The sequence below is a fragment of the Xiphophorus couchianus genome, chromosome 13 (genome assembly GCF_001444195.1).
Source record: "Xiphophorus couchianus chromosome 13, X_couchianus-1.0, whole genome shotgun sequence".
Taxonomy (NCBI): domain Eukaryota; kingdom Metazoa; phylum Chordata; class Actinopteri; order Cyprinodontiformes; family Poeciliidae; genus Xiphophorus; species Xiphophorus couchianus.
In genome coordinates this window covers 12,477,084-12,499,670 of record NC_040240.1, presented here as the reverse complement: position 1 = coordinate 12,499,670, position 22,587 = coordinate 12,477,084, and the positions used below count along the sequence as shown (strand labels likewise).

At 40.7% G+C, this 22,587-nt stretch overlaps 1 protein-coding gene across 1 annotated transcript in view; it reads left to right on the top strand.

The window, feature by feature from the left end:
- necab1 (N-terminal EF-hand calcium binding protein 1) overlaps window positions 1-22,587 on the top strand; it is a 36,403-nt gene that overhangs the window by 12,454 nt on the left and 1,362 nt on the right. Inside the window, exons 6-12 of the mRNA XM_028036078.1 lie at window positions 3,578-3,714; window positions 12,234-12,355; window positions 13,652-13,728; window positions 14,794-14,841; window positions 16,926-17,038; window positions 20,079-20,156; window positions 21,834-21,925. Coding sequence (XP_027891879.1) covers window positions 3,578-3,714; window positions 12,234-12,355; window positions 13,652-13,728; window positions 14,794-14,841; window positions 16,926-17,038; window positions 20,079-20,156; window positions 21,834-21,925 — 667 coding nt within the window. The remainder of the gene's footprint in view (window positions 1-3,577; window positions 3,715-12,233; window positions 12,356-13,651; window positions 13,729-14,793; window positions 14,842-16,925; window positions 17,039-20,078; window positions 20,157-21,833; window positions 21,926-22,587) is intronic.

The window sequence follows — 22,587 nt, the reverse complement described above, 5'->3', positions numbered from 1 at the left end:
CTTCAAAGTGTTACCAATAGGCATTAAACAGATTTTTTCCAAGGAAAACGCAGAAGAAATCCCAACATTAACCCTGGAGTAAAGAGGAAAGAGGTGAACGTTGAACATTTAAAAGTAGAAGAGAAGCAAATACAAATATTAGTGATTTTGATTACTTGTATTACCACCACAAACTTTTCTGTATTTAGTTTGAATTTATGTGACGGAACAACACAAATTACTGCACAATGTAGATGCTTGATTTTTATTGTTTTTACAAATAACCGTGTGAAGGGTGCCATTTGTGCTATGCTCCTCCTCAAGTTTTTGCCACCAGTTTTACACATTCAGAAACTGAACCTTTTGCCCATACTACTTTAAATATCAACTCAAGCTCAGGTAGCTAATGAAAGGTGGTAAGGACTGAAGACAAATGTGAAACAACAACAATTGAGACTTGAAACTATAATATTTTACATAAACCTAATATAAAAATCTGTAGAGAATGACAATCAACACAAAGAAGAAATGGCAAAGGGATTTAACATGATTACAATAGAATCAGAATTGAAAAAGAACAAAAACACCAAAAAGTAGAAAAATAAGGTACAAAGTTATTGCATTTTTATTTGTAGAAAGTTGGAACATAACTGACAAGTCACAGGAAGAAACGAAAAATAATTTGGTGAAACGTAAATGCACCACAACAAAAGAAGAAATGAGTAATAAAAGAAAAATGCTTGAAGAATAAGAAAAAAAGAAGAAAAGGGACAAATAGAGCCTCACCCAAAAACAAGGATCAATGAAAAAAAGAACAAGAACAAACTCACTTCTAATGTATTTTATTTTTTGTTGGGCATTTCTTCATCCAAACAAACCAAAACTCACAGCAATGAGTTTCTGAGCTGTGTTTTATAAAACAGGTTTCAAAACAGGTGCTGAACAAAGGAGAGAGATAACAGTCATTAAAGTTTAGATTTTTTTTGAAGCAATTTCTTTGCCTCACTCTGATCTGTTAAAAGAAATCTCCCTCAGGAAGAACAGGACTCGTCAGTCGACCTCACAAACTTCTTCACAGTTTGTTCACTGACTCAGAATGGACATTTGACCTCACTTGAAAACAAATTACCCTGCACAGTCTGGACAGAACCGGCAGTGGCAAAAATCTAAATTGCAACACGGGGTTTCAACTGGCTGATGTCTTCACATGCCTTTAGACTTCCAGAAACATATTTATTAGAAAAATATGATGCCATATAGAAGGAAAATGATTTTTAAAAAAATGCTTGATCTGTTAAATTTCCCTGAGTATGCTTGAGTAACAGATGAGCCAGGATGAGAACAGATGCCGTGTTAGTCACTGACTGAATCTCGGTCATCTCTGTTAAGTCGTATATGTGTTTGAGTGGGCGGTCTCTGGCTGTGGATGTGTGTGAGGGGGCCGCTTGCATGTGAGTCGCTTCATAACGCATCTTGGGTCTTTTTGTGCGCTGATAATGTGCATGCACATGCCATTGTATTTGCATGTGTGACGCATTTACATACACACACACAAACTCTACTGCTGAAACATGAATTTGGATCTAATAAATACGACACGTATCTCATCAGAGATGCCATATGGATTTTACTTGGGCCAAATATCAGTTCCAAAACAATAATTTCACCATAACGTGAAAAAGTGTGTGGAGGCAGCTAATGCAGTAATTTATTTGTAAAATACATGCAGTTATGGGTAGTTAAACTGATATTACTAACATTGTATATATAGAGGGGTTAATAAATGAATACTCCATTGACAGAATCTGTTTCTATTTATGCAGGGTTATTTGTGCATTTCCACAACTCCGACCTTTATGGAAGAGTGGAAAGGAATAAAACCTTGAGAGGTGGAGACACAGCAAACATGTGGAGTGAAAATGTGTTGGAATAGCCAATGTCAATATCAATTCTAATTTGACGGGCAAAAATAGAATAGGACAGATTTTTTTTTACACTGTCAATGAAAGTAATGGACAAGACAAAAAGTTGGGAAGCTTACATCAGTATAATTATGAGTTAGGATGGTCCAGTCAAAGTCCAGATCTATAGATCAAATTAAGTTTAAGAATTGTGGAGATCCAGTTTGACTGAGCTTGAGCTATTTTGCTAAAAATAGGTAAAGGAAAGTATTTACAAATGAATATTACTTTTTAAAAACATTTATGAATGAAGAAAAGGTGCGAAGATTTGAGTTGATGCTCTAAAAGTTTTTAACAAAGATTTCTATTTTATTTTTTACTATTTTACTAAGGAGGATAAAAGATGTTATACACACGTTCTTGCATTTTTGGCTCTGTGGGGTACTTGGAGGAAAGTACAACAATATGCAGAGAGCTAAAAGTCATTGCCTTCACCAAAGCTCTCGTTTGACCTTTTGTGTAGCAGTCAATTAAGCATGGAGGGGAGGCAAAAAGGAATAAAAATCAGGCAGACGAGAAGCTGCTAAATGACTGTGGATCTGTGGAACGTACACACATTGCTAAGACTGCAAGAGGCTGACCTTTACGAATCTGTCAGAACTTATTCTCACCATCTCAAAGCGCATTTATGTCCAAACGTGTATTGCTTAAAAAATATTCCCCATAAACAAAAAGAAATATTAAAGATGTGACCGACTATGTCTTACAACCGGCAGACTCTTGTTTTGTACACTCATGCAGGAGTTATTTGATTTAAAATGCGCATTTTGTTCGTCAAGAGTACAAACAACCGCTGAGCTCAAAACTGAGGGAGCAGCTGCAGAATGTGCGCCGCAAACTCGACAGAGCCAAGCATCTCTCACTCCTCTTTGATTAGTCTGAACAACAGACAGCCCTCCTGCTTTGTTCCTGCCACAGCTGATGACATGTCCACAATGTCAGAGGTATATTTTCCCCTCTCAATCAGTTTATCCAACAAACACAGCCTGACATAAATAAAATCTCTCACAGAAAACGACAAGGTGCCAGTAACTCCATCCTACATGCAACGTGACTATCAAGTGTAACAGAAATATGGACGTGTCATCTTTGTTTTGCTTTGCAAACTCGTCTTGGGCAAATTAGAAAAATAGGATGCGTTTGAAGGAGTCATCAAGTCACGATCTTTGCCAGACTATTATGACAGCATCGGTTATTAAAATCACCTGCAGATCCTTCACTCTTAATCTGACGGCCACAAGATTATAGTCCAGTTTGGATTCCCGTTGAGTCCCAAATAAACACTCCTTCTGTACTGCATTGTACTGATTTGGTAAGTAAATGTGGGCTACGTGACAGAGGGGAGCAGAAACTAACAAAAGTCAGGTACCAGATTAAAGGGAACACTAACAAAAATCATGAAACAATTACCCATAAAACCTGACATTTCCTACTCATCCTCCTTTTCATATTTTCTCCTCTCAAGCAGCACTGTTGCATAATCTCTCCTGAGCAATCTTCTAGGCACATTTTAATTAGCAGAGGAGGTTTGAACGTTTTGTGACTCTGGAGTGGCATGTGAAACCTGTCACAGCTCCCCCTTTGTTGTTCCACCCACTCAAACTTGTCCTCCCCCTTTTCCTCACCTTGATTGACAGGATTATCAGGAGTCCACCCACCTGGAGCAGTTTGTGACCCGCTTCTTGCTGAAGGAGACGACCAATCAGCTTCATTCGCTTCAAAGCTCGCTTGAGTGCGCCATGGAAACAACAGCCGAGCAGACCCGCCAGGAGAAGTGAGTGCGAATCCCTCTGGTCCTCCACACCAACAAACACACGCCGTCTCAGAAGCGTGAGCGAAATGCACACCGAAACCTATAATTACACGCTCCTGTTTGTCTGCATGTTCTGTTTGTCCTAATTTACATCTTTCATATTATACACAAAAGATGCATTTGCACAGAATGCCTGTGCCGAGTTCCCAATCAGAACACCTGCTCTTCCTTGTACAACTCATGTGACTCATCGTTCGTTTAATAAGTAAATCTTCTTCTTCTGGGGACAGACGAATTTCAACTAATTAAAGAGAGCTTGTTAAGATCTAAGGAAAGCGACTCTGGAAGAACGTGAGGACATGAAGATGATTATGATTATTATAAGGGAAGGTAGACCAAAGACCAAAGTGACAGAGGAGCACAGAGCCTATTTTATATTATTGCATTTTTCAAAATTGACCATATAAATTTAAGATAAAGTATCATGTTTTGGACAATTTACATACAATTTAAATTTAATTTAATCACATGCAGTGTATGACTGTTCACAATAATTTAATATAACATAAATTCTTTTGAATTAACAGACAGCAGGATTTTTCTGCTCAGGACAAGTGAGAACAGTAGACCCAGTCTTTTCTGTCCACTTTCCCATGAAAGATAAACTTGAACTAGTTCAAATGACTTGCGTTATTTGGACATGATCAGATAACACTGGGTCACAAAAGTATACTCGTTGGAAGTTGTCTGTTTTTTCAACTGAATTAGGACTATTTTGCACCGCTGAATAAAAAATGACATCCATTTTTCTCAACAAGGTCAAGTTCTTATTTAGAGAAATCTAATCTTCGGACTAAATTGCTGACATTTTTGTGACGTTATCAGTTCATTTCCGATAATATTTCTCCTCCAAGAAATGGCTTTAGGAGAAAAAAAATTGTTTTCCAACAGAGCGTCTTAAATAAATTATAGAAACTTGGATTTCTGTAAATTGAGTAAAAACACTGATAAGGGTAAGTACATGTAAATTGAACATTACGTCTTCAGGGCATGAACTTCCGTTTCTTTGAATGCCTTGTATGGTCAGCAGCAGCAGCAGGGATATCTCCATCATGACTGCATCCATCCATCCATCCATCCATCTTCTTCCGCTTAGCCGAGGTCGGGTCGCGGGGGTAGCAGCTTCAGAAGGGAGGCCCAGACTTCCCTCTCCCCAGCCACTTCTTCCAGCTCCTCCGGGGGAATCCCGAGGCGTTCCCAGGCCAGCCGAGAGAACTAGTCCCTCCAGCGTGTCCTGGGTCTTCCCCGGGGCCTCCTCCCGGTGGGACGTGCCCGGAACACCTCACCAGGGAGGCGTCCAGGAGGCATCCTGACCAGATGCCCAAGCCACCTCAACTGGCTCCTCTCGATGTGAAGGAGCAGCGGCTCTACTCTGAGTCCCTCCCGGATGACTGAGCTTCTCACCCTATCTCTAAGGGAGAGCCCAGCCACCCTACGGAGAAAACCCATTTCGGCCGCTTGTATCCGCGATCTCGTTCTTTCGGTCATGACCCAAAGCTCATGAACATAGATGAGGGTGGGAACGTAGATCGTAAATCGAGAGCTTCGCTTTTTGGCTCAGCTCTCTCTTCACCACGACGGACCGGTACAGCGCCCGCTTGACAGCAGACGCTGCGCCAATCCGCCTGTCGATCTCCCGCTCCCTTCTTCCCCCATTCGTGAACAAGATCCCGAGATACTTAAACTCCTCCACTTGGGGCAGGACACCCCCCCTGACCCGGAGAAGGCACTCTACCCTTTTCCGGCTCAAGACCATGGCCTCGGATTTGGAGGCACTGATCCCCATCCCGGCCGCTTCACACTCGGCTGCGAACCGATCCAGCGAGAGCTGCAGATCACGATCTGATGAAGCCAAAAGGACCACATCGTCTGCGAAAAGCAGAGATGAGATCCTGAGGCCACCAAATCGGATCCCCTCAACACCTTGGCTGCGCCTAGAAATTCTGTCCATGAAAGTGATGAACAGAATCGGTGACAAAGGGCAGCCCTGGCGGAGTCCAACTCTCACCGGAAACGAGCCCGACTTACTGCCGGCAATGCGGACCAGACTCTGACACCGGTCATACAGGGACCTGACAGCCCGTATCAAAGGGCCCGGTACCCCATACTCCCGGAGAACCCCCCACAGGGCTCCCCGAGGGACACGGTCGAACGCCTTCTCCAAGTCCACAAAACACATGTAGACTGGTTGGGCGAACTCCCATGCACCCTCCAGGACCCTGCTGAGGGTGTAGAGCTGGTCCAGTGTTCCACGACCAGGACGAAAACCACACTGCTCTTCCTGAATCCGAGGTTCGACTATCCGACGGACCCTCCTCTCCAGGACCCCTGAATAGACCTTGCCAGGGAGGCTTAAGAGTGTGACCCCTCTATAATTGGAGCACACCCTCCGGTCCCCCTTTTTGAACAGGGGAACCACCACCCCAGTCTGCCAATCCAGGGGAACTGCCCCCGATGTCCATGCGATATTGCAGAGTCGCGTCAACCAACACAACCCTACAACATCCAGAGCCTTAAGGAACTCCGGGCGGATCTCATCCACCCCCGGGGCCTTGCCACCGAGGAGCTTTTTAACCACCTCGGCGACCTCGCCCCCAGAGATTGGAGAGCCCAACCCAGAGTCCCCAGGCTCCGCTTCCTCAGTGGAAGGCATGTTGGTGGGATTGAGGAGGTCTTCGAAGTACTCTGCCCACCGGCCCACAACGTCCCGAGTAGAGGTCAGCAGCACACCATCCCCACTATAAACAGTGTTGGTGCTGCACCGCTTCCCCCCCCTGAGACGCCGGATGGTGGACCAGAATCGCCTCGAAGCCGTGCGGAAGTCTTTCTCCATGGCCTCTCCAAACTCCTCCCACACCCGAGTTTTTGCCTCAGCAACCGCCCGAGCCGCATGCCGCTTCGCCCGCCGGTACCCATCAGCTGCTTCCGGAGTCCCACAGGCCAAAAAGACTCGATAGGACTCCTTCTTCAGCCTGACGGCATCCCTCACCGAAGGTGTCCACCAACGGGTTCGAGGGTTGCCGCCGCGACAGGCACCGACAACCTTGCGGCCACAGCTCCGATCGGCCGCCTCGACAATGGAGGCACGGAACACGGTCCACTCAGACTCCATGTCCCCCACCTCCCCCGGGACGTGTTCGAAGTTTTGCCGGAGATGGGAGTTAAAGCTCCGTCTCACAGGGGATTCCGCCAGACGTTCCCAGCAGACCCTCACAACACGTTTGGGCCTGCCAGGTCTGACCGGCTTTCGCCCCCGCCACCGGAGCCAACTCACCACCAGGTAGTGGTCAGTGGACAGCTCCGCACCTCTCTTCACCCGAGTGTCCAAGACATACGGCCGCAGATCCGATGAAACGATGACAAAGTCGATCATCGAACTGCGGCCTAGGGTGTCCTGGTGCCAAGTGCACATATGGACACCCTTATGCTTGAACATGGTGTTCGTTATGGACAATCCATGGCGAGCACAGAAGTCCAGCAACAGAACACCGCTCGAGTTCAGGTCGGGTGGGCCGTTCCTCCCAACCACGCCCCTCCAGGTCTCACTGTCGTTGCCCACGTGAGCGTTGAAGTCCCCCAGCAGAACAAGGGAGTCCCCAGGAGGAGCACTCTCCAGTACCCCCTCTAAGGACTCCAAAAAGGGTGGGTAATCTGAACTGTCGTTCGGCCCGTAAGCACAAACGACAGTCAGAACCCGTCCCCCCACCCGTAGGCGGAGGGATCCTACCCTCTCGTTCACCGGGGTGAACCCCAACGTACAGGCGCCGAGATGGGGAGCAACAAGTATGCCCACTCCTGCCCGACGTCTCTCTCCCTGGGCAACTCCAGAGTGGAAGTATGTCCAGCCCCTCTCAAGGAGACTGGTTCCAGAACCAGAGCCATGCGTCGAGGTGAGACCGACTATTTCTAGCCGGAACCTCTCGACCTCACGCACTAGCTCCGGCTCCTTCCCCACCAGAGAGGTGACATTCCACGTCCCAAGAGCCAGTTTCTGCAACCGAGGATCGGACCGCCAGGGTCCCCTCCCTTGGCCGCCACCCATCACACAGTGCACCCGACCCCTTTGGCCCCTCCCACGGGTGGTGGGCCCATGGGAGGGGGGGCCCATGTTTCCTCTTCGGGCTGAGCCCGGCCGGGCTCCATGGGTAAAAGCCCGGCCACCAGACGCTCGCCATCGTGCCCCCCCTCCAGGCCTGGCTCCAGAGTGGGGCCCCGGTGACCCGCGTCCGGGCGAGGGAACACCAAGTCCAAGGTTTTCCTTCATCATTGGGGTCTTCGGGCTGCACTTTGTCTGGTCCCTCACCTAGGACCTGTCTGCCTTGGGTGACCCTACCAGGGGCATGAAGCCCCAGACAGCATAGCTCCTAGGATCATTGGGGCACTCAAACCCCTCCACCACGATAAGGTGGCAGCCCATGGAGGAGTCATGACTGCATCCCATGGAGGAGTCATGACTGCATCCCAAACTAATATGTAGCTTAGTTCAGAAAGTTGACCTGATTGAGCAAACCTAATGTGATTCAGCACATCGAAATTACCCTGAGCAGCTGAAAAATCCCAGACAATTTTTTTGGCTGTTGACCAATGTAATTATAATCTTCATAAAATCATAAAAGCGTCAGACTGCTGGGTGTTAATTATCTCCCAGTGGTTGTATGAGTCCAGCCCTGGTCAGGCGGTGTTCCTCAGACGGTTCTGCTGCTCGTTCTTGATCAGTCTGGGTCTGAATTCAGAGCTCCAACATGCCTCCGGTGTGCTCAGGTCATTAGCGCTGGCGATGACTCACCCAGAGCACACATGCACAGATTGCTCGCATGGATTGCATGCGTGCAGACGAACATGTAGGTGAGTCCTCCCTGCAGGTATTGTCTGTGTTTATTTGAGGCTCGGTACATTTATATGACAGCTAATGACGCACATTTTTCACCTGTCAGTGTCTTGCCCGCCAACGTGGACTGGGGAAAAGCTTTATATAACTACTGCTAATAGGTTATTCAGCTTGTTGTGAAGTGTTTTCTGAAATTCTGTTAAGCAAGAGAGTCCAGTTCATTATCTCTCTATTTGTGAATGAGGTTGCTGAGATGGAATAGCTATTTATTTTAAAAAATAGATTCAACATAACATTTTGTTTCTTCTAAACCTGAGTACTTTGATGGGAAAATATGATAATTATTTCTAATAAAATGAATTGCCTTTCCAGGTGTTCATCTGTAAGAATAGTAGCAATAATTAAAGCTGTAACAAAGATTTTTTGGATATAATAAAACTGGAAACCTTTTAATGGATTAAACCTCTGACACATTTGGATTTCTCTGAAACTATCTTGTGGTTTTGGAAAGACGACATAAATTTGCCGTCATTGCTTCTTTCTTGTCCTGTTCATCATTATCACCATGTTTACAGCCAAGGATGCAGATAAACATGTTCCTACTTAGCTGATAGACATTTTCAGTGTCCTTCCTTCTCTCCTCCCTTCTTATAAATCTTTCCATTTCTATTTTATGTCATTTCAAAGTGGCTGTCCCTCACTCCCTGAGCTGCCTCTTCTCTGTCAGTGTTCTTGCTGCTTGAGAAATCCCCCTGAGTCTGAATGTAATCACTGCGCTCCTGCAAACATCAGGAGTTGTTACTGCGATGGCTTTTAAAGTCCCCTTGTACTTGTGAAAAGGCTGTGTTATTTGCACAGACCGTCTTTTTAGTCTCATGCATACTTATACTGGTTTTTCAAAGAATGCTGCATGTAATTAGAAACTTACTTCTCTAAATAATGTGCCACCTTAAACACAGGTGATCATCTTTACCTTGTCTCTTATTTTTCTGACCTCACGCTTTGCTCTCCAGCTTTAAAACTCCTCTTTTATTCCTTAAAGTTGACAGTTTTGCCAATTAAAGTTGATATGTAGCTGAGGACATGACTCACCAGCTTACTATACCCATAGTACATACCAGATGTCAGCTTGTGGATATTTCACACTAAGTTTTTACCAGGTTTGGATGGGGACTAAGTGGTGTCATCTGCCCCTGCAGCCTCCTTTTAACAGAAATAGATCAACATGAATAAGCTTCTTTCTATCCTAGAGTAGAAAAACAAGGGTCTCACATAAATTATCACTTCATTAGTTGTGAAATTTACAATAATTTGGATGAAGGGTTCACAATACATCACTGTTTTAAAAAAATGACAGTAAAATTCTGTTGTTTTTTTTACGCTTATGTGCTGTTTTACCAAGAAAACAAACAAATGAAATATTCAAAAAAGAAAATAGGACTTGGAAGTTAGAAATAAATCAGAATTTGGCAAACATGAAGCCAACAGTCCCCACATTAGCTACAAATACAATGTTTGCTAACGCACACGTCTCTGGTTGAGTGCAGAGGATTTCGTTTTTAACAGCTTTAATCATGATGCAAACACTTCCAGTATATGAGTCACTGCTGGAGGAACCATTACTACTGTGACTATTACTACTGAGCTGATATTAGACTAAAAAGCTCTGCTGAACACACTGACTGCAACGATAGGAGGGTGGTAGAAATACGCAGAAGTCAAGGTTTGGTGTGTGTGTTTCCATTTGGAGGGTTAGGTTTGTTTCTTTTTACCAGAAACAGAAAAACAAACCACCTTTTGATGTTAAGCTTTGCAAATTTTGAAAAAATATTGAGTGTTTTTTAAAAAAGAGAATACATAAAAAGCAAATGTGACACTCTTTGAAGGCAAGGTGGTTTTTATTAAGCTCATTCTCCTGGAACTATGATGTCTTATTTAGAATTTCCAATCTGTACTTTTAAAAATTAATTCATGTTTTGGCATTTTATTACACATTTTGTTTTAATGTTACTATTTTTTTTGTTGTTGTCGTTCACGTCAAATTCAAGAAGATATATAATCATTGCCATGCACTTGTTCAGAAGCTACACTGATAAATTAATTAACCTTGAGATTACAAAAACACAACAACCGACAGAAATGTTCAGAGATTTGAAAAGGGGTTTGCGAAAAGACCTAGAAATAAAATTGCATAAAACAATCAGTGTGAACTCAGAATCCCTAGAGTCTTTTCATAGTATGGGCCCAAACAAGTTGACGGCAGTATGATAAATCGTAGGTGATGTCACCCTCTGGGAGCATGCACCTTGTCACTGACGTTAATGTCAATGTCAGTACAACACAACATAGGAATAAAGCAGCACAACTCTGGACTTGCTGAATTTATTCCCAGCTTGATCTAATCACCTGAGTGCTGTCCCAATTTATATCCATGCCCCTTGCGAAAATGATTTATATTTCGATCCATCGCTCACTGTGCTGTGTAACTTTCTCTAAAAGTGTCAAAGTAATACCATGACTGTCTCTCTTTTAGATTTAGTATTGAATTTAAAATTCTCTTTCTTACTTATTAATGAAGATCCTTCATATATCAGTGATCTAATTCTTCCAGATGTTCCCAACAGAGACAGACATCCTGTCTACTTTTAGAGCTGAGCTTAAAACTTAACAAAGCTAAGAGTCAATATCACTCAGGCTATTCTCAGTTAGTCAACAGGTTAGACCTACTCAATGTATTGATGTTAAGTCAGAAAGCTCAACTTTACATGTTGATGTTAAAAGTATTTTTTACTATTTTTTCTTTTGCTACAAATAATCAAGCGCTCAGGAACGGAAAGATACAGTATTACCCTTTAGGCCACAAGCGTCAAATTCAAGGTCCGTGGGCCAAATCTGGCCCGCCATAGATTTCTATGTGGCCCTCTAGATTCTAGACTAAACACTAAGTGTGCCTAGATATTATGTTATCAGTGAAATCAATGCAGTTTTTATCTGTTTACTGCCAATGATTATATCAATCAGTCCCTCCTTTCTTGAGAATTATTGTGGAAATTCACACATAAATCAACAAATCCCTGCACTGAAAAGATGTTCAATAATATTTAATTGTAAGAATTTATTGACATTTTAACAGTTTGTGAACAGGTTTTATCAATACATCCTAGAACAACCGGCCATTTAAGAGCATTCATGTTCTTGATTTGGCCCAAAGCGAAAATGAGCTTGACACGCCTAGTTTAGGCAAAATTAGCAAAATGTGTGAATTTTTTATCTGATTAATCAAGATTAAAGGATTGATTACTAAAATAATTGTTAGTTAGAGCTTTAGACAAAACATTGGAAGGAGATATTTCTGTTTCTAATCCTTAGGATTTACAGATGGTACAGAGCTTATAGGTTTGGTTCTGTTTGGCTCCAAGATTTCCTTAGAAAGAAAACTTTAACCTAAACTCGACTGCATTGTTTAATAGCTGGACCAAATTGGAATGTATATAAATAAGATCCCTCTATCACTGTATAATTTATATTTCGGTGCATACTTCGGATGTTTTATTTATTTGTTTTTTGTAAAGTGCCTTAAGATGACATTTGTTTTGAACTAGATTAGACGTTTGAACTGATTTCAGAGCAATAATCTCGGTTCTGTCTCCAGACAGGGCCCCGTGAAGCCAGAGGTTCTGTCCATCCAGCTTTCGGGTCGTCGCTCCAATCGGAGGCTCCAGAGAAACAACAGCCTCTCCCCCAACAACCCTCTCCTCAGTCTTGTCAATTCAGGTGGGTTCATGCGTTTGCATGTACTGCTCACTTTAAATAACTCAACACAGCATTGCTGTATGCAAAGAAACAGCTGCGGGGTCAGAGAGAGCACGTCTCTGCAGATCAGAAAGCACGACACAGAGGTGGGAGGGAGGAGAGCGAGGTGAGGCAGAGAAAAGGCCGGGGACAGCCTGGAGGAGGCCGGACCGCTGTGCTCAGATGCAGCTCTGGGGTTCTGGATGCCTGTGTGTAAAAGACTAAATTTACAGATCAGGGTTTTTTTTCTTTGACATCTAACTCGCTGGCGACGACTTATTTTTCAGAGTACTGCAACAGAAAGATGAGGAAAAAAGGTGTATGGGGTAGAAATAGTAGTTTTAAATCTGATAAAAATGGAAAGAAATAACAAGATTGGGCATTTTTGAACACCAAAGCGCATGGCTTTAACATTCATCTGGTGATCTCATCAGAAAACACTCTATTGCATTATGTGTTACTAGATCAACAGTGGCGCATGTTCATAGTTTAGATGTGTTCAATAACAGGAAAAATAAAAGTCCGATGATTCAGCCTTCGACCTGTCGACCATAAATCAGAGCTGATCAAGTGAGAAATTGGCTGATCTGAAACTTTGATTTGTAGATGATTGATTTGTGCTTCTGTAGTAAAGCAAATTACTAAGCTATAAAAAGTGAATGATTGATGTGTGTTAAATTGCCTTTTTGATTCTGGAGAAAAATAAGTTTTTACTTGTTCCAGAATGCTTTGAACTCTAAAATTTGCGAAAAGTAAAGTCAAGATGAAGACCATTATCAACATTTCTTTGAGAAACATAATATATTTGGCAGAGCCCAGATGTTATTTGTACTAAATCTTTACCAAAATGCATATTTAAAACAAAGATAAAATATTCCCCACATTTTCAAACATACAAAATACAAAATATTCTCCAGCTTACGTCCTTGTTGTTTTTTTAACCATTGATTGCACACAGTCACCTCTTCGTTGCCTCTCCTGCGCAACACCTGCTGTGATTGCCAGAAACAAACACAAAACCCAAACAAAGCGATTACAGGTCTCAAAGCTTTCCCATTGATCTCTGTGGTTGTTTGCCGCCCGACATGAAAGGAAACCCTGAAATGACCCCCTGGCACACTGCAGTCATTCATACCTGCATTCGCTTCCAGTGATCGATGTATGAAAATATTTTAAACAGACACGATGTATGAAGCAGCTTTCATCTGTGCACCTTTGTTGTTTAAAATCCAGCTTCCTTTGTGTGTTTTTTTAAATATATTTTTCTGTCTCCCCCAGGTGCTTACGATGAAGACTGTCAGTGGACGGTTCAGGTCAACAGGCTGCAGAAGCTGATCGACCGTCTAGAACAAAAGGTTGCTTCACCTTTTTCTTAAGCATAATTTTTTATACTTGCCTTCTTACGGCTCATTTTGTGTCTAGTTTCTGCTGTTTGCCTTCAGCAATTCAGCCATCTGGTCTTTACGTTATCCCCTGAAATTGTGACGAGTAGGATCACAGCAATATCAGAGTGGCAAACCACACCTGCCCACATTATAAACACATACACATATGCTCATACAGGAGAGAAAATCTGGACCTGAAAATGAAGCAATGTGTCGTAAACTGACATGTGACGGAGGCATTTGATGAGACTTTTAAGCCAAGAAAACGGGGCAGTAAATATTGTATCAGACGTAAAAAGAGAGTCAATCAGACAGTAACAACGATTCTGACAACAACAAAAATATTACACATGAAATCAGTTGCCCATAGACTGTTTCAGAGGGTTCTGTACTATCCTGCAGGTCTACATAATTCCCTTTTTCAAAGCTCTTGATTGAAATAAATGGGTCATTATCAGGTTTCTGTAGAACATGCAGAGGAGGTAATTGAATCATTTGAATCTAGTTTGCTGGAGCAGGAAAACATCTAAAACATGCAGGACAGCAGGGGGGGGCAGGACAAGGAGCTCATCACATAAAGTCAGAATAAATTAAAAAAAGGTTTAGTATGGACATTTTCTAACTGTTAAATCATCCATTACATTGGGTTTGTGTACACTCTTTAATTGGACTTTTATGAGTTTTGAAGTATTTTTAAAACATTTAAAAGAGAAAGGTGACCTAATTTTTCCACATATAGAAGGTGTCCCTTTCTCTATGTATAGCATATTATGTAAATATGTTGCAATAATTGTCCACAGTGCGATCTATAGCAGCTTTTAATTATTATTTTATTTTTCTGTTTGCGATCGACGTTGACTTGTTTCACTTTTAACTTCCTCCTTAGATGCTGTTTTTTCACCTATGTTGTCTTTTTAGCTTGTGGTTTAAGATGTCCCCCAAAACCTGTCATAACAGCTATGTAAATATCGAGAAAATGTAAACCCTTGTGCAGTTTAAACTAGAGCTAATATCCGTGTACTTCCTCTTCCGCAGGAGATTCGCATGGAGCCCGTTGAGGAGGAGGTCTTGGAGAGCAAATCGGTTGGTTTATTGATTTTTATCCTCCTTTCACTATGCAGTGACCATGCTGTGTTTATTACTCCGCTGTCACATGGAGGGCTTGTACAGACCCAGAGGCCACGCTGATAATGAAGACAGCAGTTGCCATAGAAACAGCAGCGCTTCCCCTCTTTTATGTTTAGTCTGTCTTCATTCTTAATCTGTGTGTCTAAGGCTTATTTGGATGTGACAGTTTGACGATGGACCGACCGAGACTTTCTATGTCTTCAGGAATTATCAACCAGTCAAAGCAATAGTTATTTTTCTTATATGTAAAAAGGTGTGTAAACGGAAAACTACAAAATATCCACAACTAAAAGTTCGGTAGTTTGCACAATTTAACTGAATTAACGTGAAATGTTATTAATGGCAGATAACCAGATCTGAACACATAGCATGAAGCTATAGTGAAACATGGTAGCAGCAGCATCAGGCTGTGGGGAGGCATTTCCTCAGCAGGGACAGGAGAGCTGTTTAGAGTATAAGGGAAGATGGATGGAGATAAATAAAGTACAATACTGGAATGACAGGCATTCAGTCAGAGCTGCAATTGAGGGATTTAGATCAGAACAGACCTAAATCCAATCGAGAATCTATAGAAAGGTTTGTGCATTGATGTTAACATAAACTGTACATCCAATCTGTCTGACTCTGAGCAATTTACGAAGAAGAATTGGACAAAATCTCAGTGTTTAGCTGTTAGACACAAAGACCTGCAGCTGTAATTGCAGCAAAATGTGCTTCTGAAAAGTACTGACTCAGATAGTCTGAATGCAAACGCATGGCACTGATTTTAGATTTTTATCTATAATAATAAAAAGTATTGTTCTCCTTCCACTTCACAATTTTCCACTACTTTGTGTAAGTCTATCAAATAAAATCCTTATAAAATGCACTGAAGATTGTGGTTGCATGTTGGAAAAGTTAAATGAAAGTGAATATTTTTTTGATAAGGAACAACAAGTAAGAATTTATTTACCCTAGGAATAATTGTGCAGTAAGAGTATTTGATTTATTTATCTCAAACAGGTTTTTAAAAACAGGAGGGGGAAAAAACAACCAGTAGGGCAGAGAAAACATGTGCACACATAATCAAGAACAAAATAATTACTTTATCACTACTTTTTTGTTTGAAAAGGAGTAGAAAGAAGTGAACGCTTACTTAATCCTACCCCTTATTTAATTACATATATTACTTACTGACTCAATAATTATCCAAAATTTAATAGTAATAAAAACCATGTTATAAAAAAGCCAACAGATAAATGACACTTAATAGACAAAATGATTACAAACTAACTCATAACAGACAAGAAAATTGATGGGTAATAACAATAGTAATAATGACAACTAAATAACTACTGGCATTTACAGTATTATACTGCAAAATATTCTTGCAGTATAATAATCTATCTTAACCCATGGATATGAATATAACATTTCTCATTACTGCTTCAGTGCAGATGTCTGCATGAATGAATCAACAAGTAATTGGCTTATCAGTGTGTGTCACTTGGGATAAATCGGCTGTAGAAACCAATAATGACCAGCCTGACGTGTGACTGTTTTCTGTTTGACAACTTCAGATTCTGTATGTGTGCGTGTGTGTGTGTGTGTGTGTGTGTGTGCGCGTGTGCGTGTGGGTGTGTGTGTGTGTGTGTGTGTGTGGGTGTTTTTCTTCCAAATTAGCAAGTAAATAGTAAAGATCCTAAAGGTTCAGTCCTGGTCACACACAGAAAAGTCCTCCTCATTAAAGCACACAGTGTATCTTACAGCCACTATTCACTCCCTGTTCTCTTCTGCCGCTGTGCCTGTCAAATCATCAGCCTCAGGAAATTATCAGCAAGCTCTCTGTTGTCACGATTAAACCAAGTTTTTCCCCTTCTTCACACCTCTCAACCAGAGGATGAGCTCCAACACCCCTCTCTTTCTTATTGTCTGAGGAAAGAAAGTCAAAACCCACCTCTGTCTACGCTTTAGAGCTGTGATTCATCATCTGAACAGGCTGATGGTTTAACCATACCAGAAGCAAGCTGACATTTTGAATGTGTGTGTTGTCTTCACAGCACATCCTAATAGTCCAGAGGCAGCTGTCAGTGCTGGAGGAGGAGCTGGAGGAGTTTCGATTGGCTCTCAGGCAGTACATGGATTGTGCCTGCGCCCAGACAGGATGCTTACAGTCAGTTCTTTTTCCTCTGTTACCCGTTCTCCTTTGTTCCATTGAGCTTGTATGTCGTGCTTCATGTGTGTTACAAATACAAGCTGTATTTTATTTGGATTTTATGTAGGGGTGCCGTTCGCTGATTACCGATTGATAGGTATTTTCCTTTCGAACCTAAATAAAAGAAAGAACCACAGACAACGCATATGAATTTTACGTGGAGCTTTTGCAAAAGGAGAACGCTCTGCCAACTCTTCCTCCGAACAATTCGCAGAGCATTCTGATCGGCTCTCACATGAGCTCCTGTTTTTATTGTCAAAGAAGAACAGGCAAGGGGGCAGTCAGGAAAAACAACAGAGGTCGTAAAGCTTCTAACCCAAACATCTAACAACCCAGTTCCAGATGTGATATCTGGTCAAAGGTCTGAGCCTGGTTCAAATCTCGGTCAGTACTGTCAATAAAACAAAATACGACTGCTCACAGGTAGTTACTAAATTAGGAGGTGTTCTTGCAAAAGGATTTAAGGTCTGAGAAACTTAGTTTTATCTATTTCTCGTAAAGTTGAACAGACAGTAGTGACCTCCATACACACATACGAAAGAGAACACTTTAAACAGAAAATCACAATGATCTATAGGCTGAATGTGAACTAAAGTAAGAATAAAATGATAATACCAAAAAATCTCTAACACCGATCTTTTTAAAAAGCCTAGCTTACCAATTCCAATTTTGGCCGATACCAGTTTTTTGTCTGAAATGTTGCTCAATATATCAAAAAAGTTGCTGAATTGGCAACAATGGGGTGACTGTTGTTAACTGTAAATGCGCAGACATGATCTGGTTGGCCAGTTTGTCAGTCAAAACTCTCTCACAGCAGAAAAGAAAAGCACAGTGGTTGATTTTTAGACCTTTGCCAAGGTTGATGACATCGGTGGACAAGATCGGCTTTACATGTAAAAATCAGCCATTCACCGATTTCCCAAAATTAAGGAAATCGGCACCGATAAATCGGCTGGTCGATAAATCGATGCACCCCTAATTTTAGGTGATAGATCGGTGTAGTGAAAAATGATGGAGTTTTACAAATCCCTCTACCGTGGTTGAACATGTCAAAACTGAAGTTTTTACTGCTGTATCATTGGATGGAGGGTCTTGCCACAGATTTTCAATTATATTTGGATCACATTTTAACACACGAATATGATTTAGTCTCAACCTTCTTATTGCAGCTCTTGCTGTGTTTTTATGGAGTTGTGCTGCTAAAAGGTGACCTCACTTTTTTAGTGTATTTGCTGCTTGTTTTCTTCCGAGATTAGCTTGTATTTTACTCCATCTACCTCCCCCTCTACTATTTCTTGGTCAGCATTGGGAATGCAGCATCATGTATGTTCAGGGTCATATGAAGAGTTAAGCTTTTTATAGTACTCTTTAAAAAATGTCATGTTTTCTGGCAACATTTGCTGAAGTGAAGCAAATTTGGCTCAAGCAACTTTAATTTGTAAATTAGCAAAGAAAAGGTTTGATATCTGCTAGCTATAAATCCGCAAATAATTATATTATCAAAATTGTGTTTGGTGAACAATTATTTTTTTGAATGGAAATCCAAGGAATGCCATCTGGTCAAAAAGAGGTGACTTCTTTATAGCATCCAACTAGATGCACAACGTAGATGAATATTGGAGCAAGCCAGACCTTTGCCTTTGCTAAACAGACAGGGGAAAAGTAGGGAGGATAGAATTATATTAGACATTAGACTGGTTTCGAATTCATAATGAATTTGAAAATGAGACCAGAAAATTTGGGAAGCAGATTAACTATAGAAAAGAAGGGGTCTGAGAAATGTGCCCTGGGGAACACCACAAGTAACTGGAATCTGCTCTGCCTGAAGAGTTCTTTGGAAATTTCAAAGTTGTATGGAACGTTTTACTTTTGACGCATCAGGTGAAGAAGAATAAGAAAAGATGAGCCTCTAGCAAACAGCAGCAGGCCTTTCCTGTTACAAGAAGAGAGTGAAAACATAAATTAAAAGACCAATTACCAAGATAATGAAGAACCTGTAAAACCTTAATCTTTTCTAATACCACAAGCACAGTGGTGACTAATTTAGAAATTAAGTTGCTGCTTTCCTCATGTTTTTGTCACTTTAACACCGTTTAACATGAAAAATCTGCACATCTTACTCAAAATAGTCTGACTTTAGAATATCATACCTGATTTTGACACTTAAATATTATTTTCTGAGCTGCTGCATCCTCAACCTAAAATAAAAGAAAACATCCCCATCTAATGCCATATCAGTCTGGGAAAATGTTTTAAGTAAGTGAATATCTGGCCTGCATCCTTCAACCATACTAATGACTATATATACAGTATATTGTCATTAAAATGCCACTGCAGTAAAATGAAAACGAAATCCTCCTTTCAAAGCAGTTTGAAGTGGTATCGTTCTTGACACGATTGCAGGATTACTATGTAGTTCACATCCAAGTAGAGTTTTTCATGAGATAATAAGCTTAAGCTGAAATTCTGCCACATTAGGGAGAGAAAACGTGTTGCAGTGTTAGAATATTTGTCTCGCCTGTCATGTTTTGTTCTTGTTCTTCAGCAGAGCTTACACACAACATGCTTCAGAGGATTAGAGAGAATGAATGTTTCCTCCTCCTTATCCCTAAGAACTAAAATGTTTATCTTTTTTGCTTTGTGACTAAACATTTCTTCAACCTGAGTCAGTCCTAAAGCTAACTGTCAGTTAGGTTTTAGTCTTGTACCAGCAGCCTGAAGCAGAGTGTGACGTTTTACATGCTTTATCACGTTGCTTCCTTTAAATAGTATATTTTTCAACTTGTTTCTTTGATTAAATGAAAATACTGCTCAAATGTTGCCAGATTATGATTGCATTTTACAATTTAATTGTGGTTATGATTGCACCTCGTTGCTCGCACACAGCGAGGATGCAGAAAACAATTTAGAAACACGGGCTCTGTTGGGGGACATGATGCAGCAACACTAATTAGCAACTGCATGACTCGTGTCCCCTCTTTTGTCTTTAACTCGGCAGCATCGCAGTTCAGCGGCTGGCAAATGAATCACGCTTCATTCTCTACGAGTTCTGGGAACACAACAACGTGTGGAAGAAGTGAGTATCCGCATGTGTGTGACCCATGTGCGTCAGAGTTAACGCATCGTGGATCGATTCACATTAACTCTACATTACGCTCCTTTTTTACTGCTTGGACTCATCAGTGAAGGTTCAGTTGATGCCTGAACTTTAAAGAAACTGATGGGGAAAAACACAGCAACAAGAAAAAGACTTTTTAACCCCCTCTGTTCTCATTTATCACTCTATTTTTCATATTTATTGGATAAATAGGATTAACAATTAATTATGAAATACAACTTAATTCATCTTGTGCTGCACATTAATATTCTCTGTACATTGTAAAGCAATCATACCTTTTTTTGAGTTTTTAGGTTGAGTCTTTAATTTGAGTTCACAATCATGAAGTAAAAATAAATCAATTGTAGATAAATTATTAAAGGTTCAGATGACGAGTTTATACATATCCTCATAGTATTTATTGGCAACTCTTGTAAAGATAAATAAGAAACATTTCAAACGAATTCCTGTGGATTCTTGAATGTGATAGATGTTCCCAAAGCCTTTGCAATAACATATTTGCAAAAACCAGAGGCTCGAGATTTCATGGATGTGTTATTATTTTTAAAGAACTTAAAAGATTGTGGGATGATAAATTTGGTCTTTTTCAGACTATGTTGTTCAGAATACTGGATTCTGGCAGAAAATGTACGACTGAAGCGTTGAATATAATGTGATTGCTTCTTTAATAGCATGCTGGAGAATATTTTTGTTGCTGATAAATAAATTATCTCTGAACCTCTTCATGGTCAAAAACTGACCATGAAGAGGTCAGTTTTTTTGATACTCCACTGGAGTATCAAAATAATACATTTTATAATGTCTGTAAACTAAAAGATATAATTTAATGTAAAGGATTTGCCTATTTTTCTTGTCATTTTTATTTTTGAGAAGAATATTTCTCTTGCCTTTCTCTTTTTATTGCATTGTATTTATTTATTTATTTTTTTTACCAGTTTTAGGCTGTAGATGCAAATATCAGTCAACAACAATGTAGTAAAGCGCAAAATTATTCATCCCCCTGGGAAATTCAGTTTTAAAGTAATCTTTTAATTTTAATAACCCTTCTGACTGCAAGTAATATTTCACCGGCCAAGTCAGAGTCAATCCCTCAGTTGGTAAAAATTAGTGTGATGGCGCAGAGGCATTCTTAAAGGTTTGGAGCACATAGCTGTAGATTATTGGTCAAATTCCCAGTGGAAAAATGCAAAGAGTTTATTAGCAACTGTAAGGTCACTGTAATGCCACAAAACACTTTTTTCACTCATTATTCAGAAGGCTGTCAACACTTTTTTTAAAAAACAACTAAAAACAGAAAAATCATTTTTTTCTAACAGCTTGAGTTGAGAGGCATCTCTCTGATTCCCTAGCAGAAACAAACTTCTTGGTTGAATAAAAAATGAAGATACATCTAAATCTTCCAGGGTTTGCTTGATTTCAAGCGACTCCTTTGAATTACATTACTGAGGGGTGGAGTCACTGTCTCTCTTTTGAAACCTGCTTGTTTCCACCTTTGATTGGTTCGTCCTTCCATCCAACAACACTGAAGCCTACTTACCAAAGCTTTAACTGATAAACCTGGATGACTTTGAATCGCTGCACACAGACAGTGACAGATAGTTCCTCACGTCCTAAGTTGTCTTCTCTGCTTTTCAGCCACCTGCAGACTAACTACAGTAAAACCTTCCAGAGGGGGAACGTAGACTTCCTGGAAACTCCCGAGAGCATTATTACCATGCTTGTTCCTGGTAAGGAAACACATCCCAAGTCCACAAAGGTTTTCACAATTAATATGCTTTGCAGTGAATATAAAAATAAGTCAGGTTTTCCATCAGTTTTTGATAACATACACAAAATTAGAATATTGTCAGATTAGAAGTACCTTTTTTTTAAATAACAACCTTTAAGCAGGTAATAAACAATCTTTTCAATAAACTCATATTTCTGTTTTAACAGTTTTTTATTTGTCTAATGTAATCTTCTAATCTTAAATGTTGTTTTCTTTAGCTGCCATCGAATAAAGTCTTGAACACGTCAATCTGTGTGTAATTAATCTGTATGATGTGTTTACAATATTATCACTCAATCAATCAAGTTTATTTGTGCAGCACATTTCAGCAACCAGGCAGTTCAAAGTGCTTCACATCATAAAAACAAAAATATAGTGAAAGACAGTCAACAATTGAAACATACCATTTTGTCTGATTGCATTATAACACATCTGAATCTTTATCAATGTTTAATTTATAATGTTTCGAAAGCAACTCTAAACAGTGGTGTGTTTTTAGTCTGGATTTAAAGGAACTCAGTGTTTCGGCTGTTTTGCAGTTTTCTTTAATTCTGTTCCAAATTTGTGGTGCACAGCAGCTGAATGCTGCTTCTATATGTTTGGTTTTGGTTCTGAGAGCAG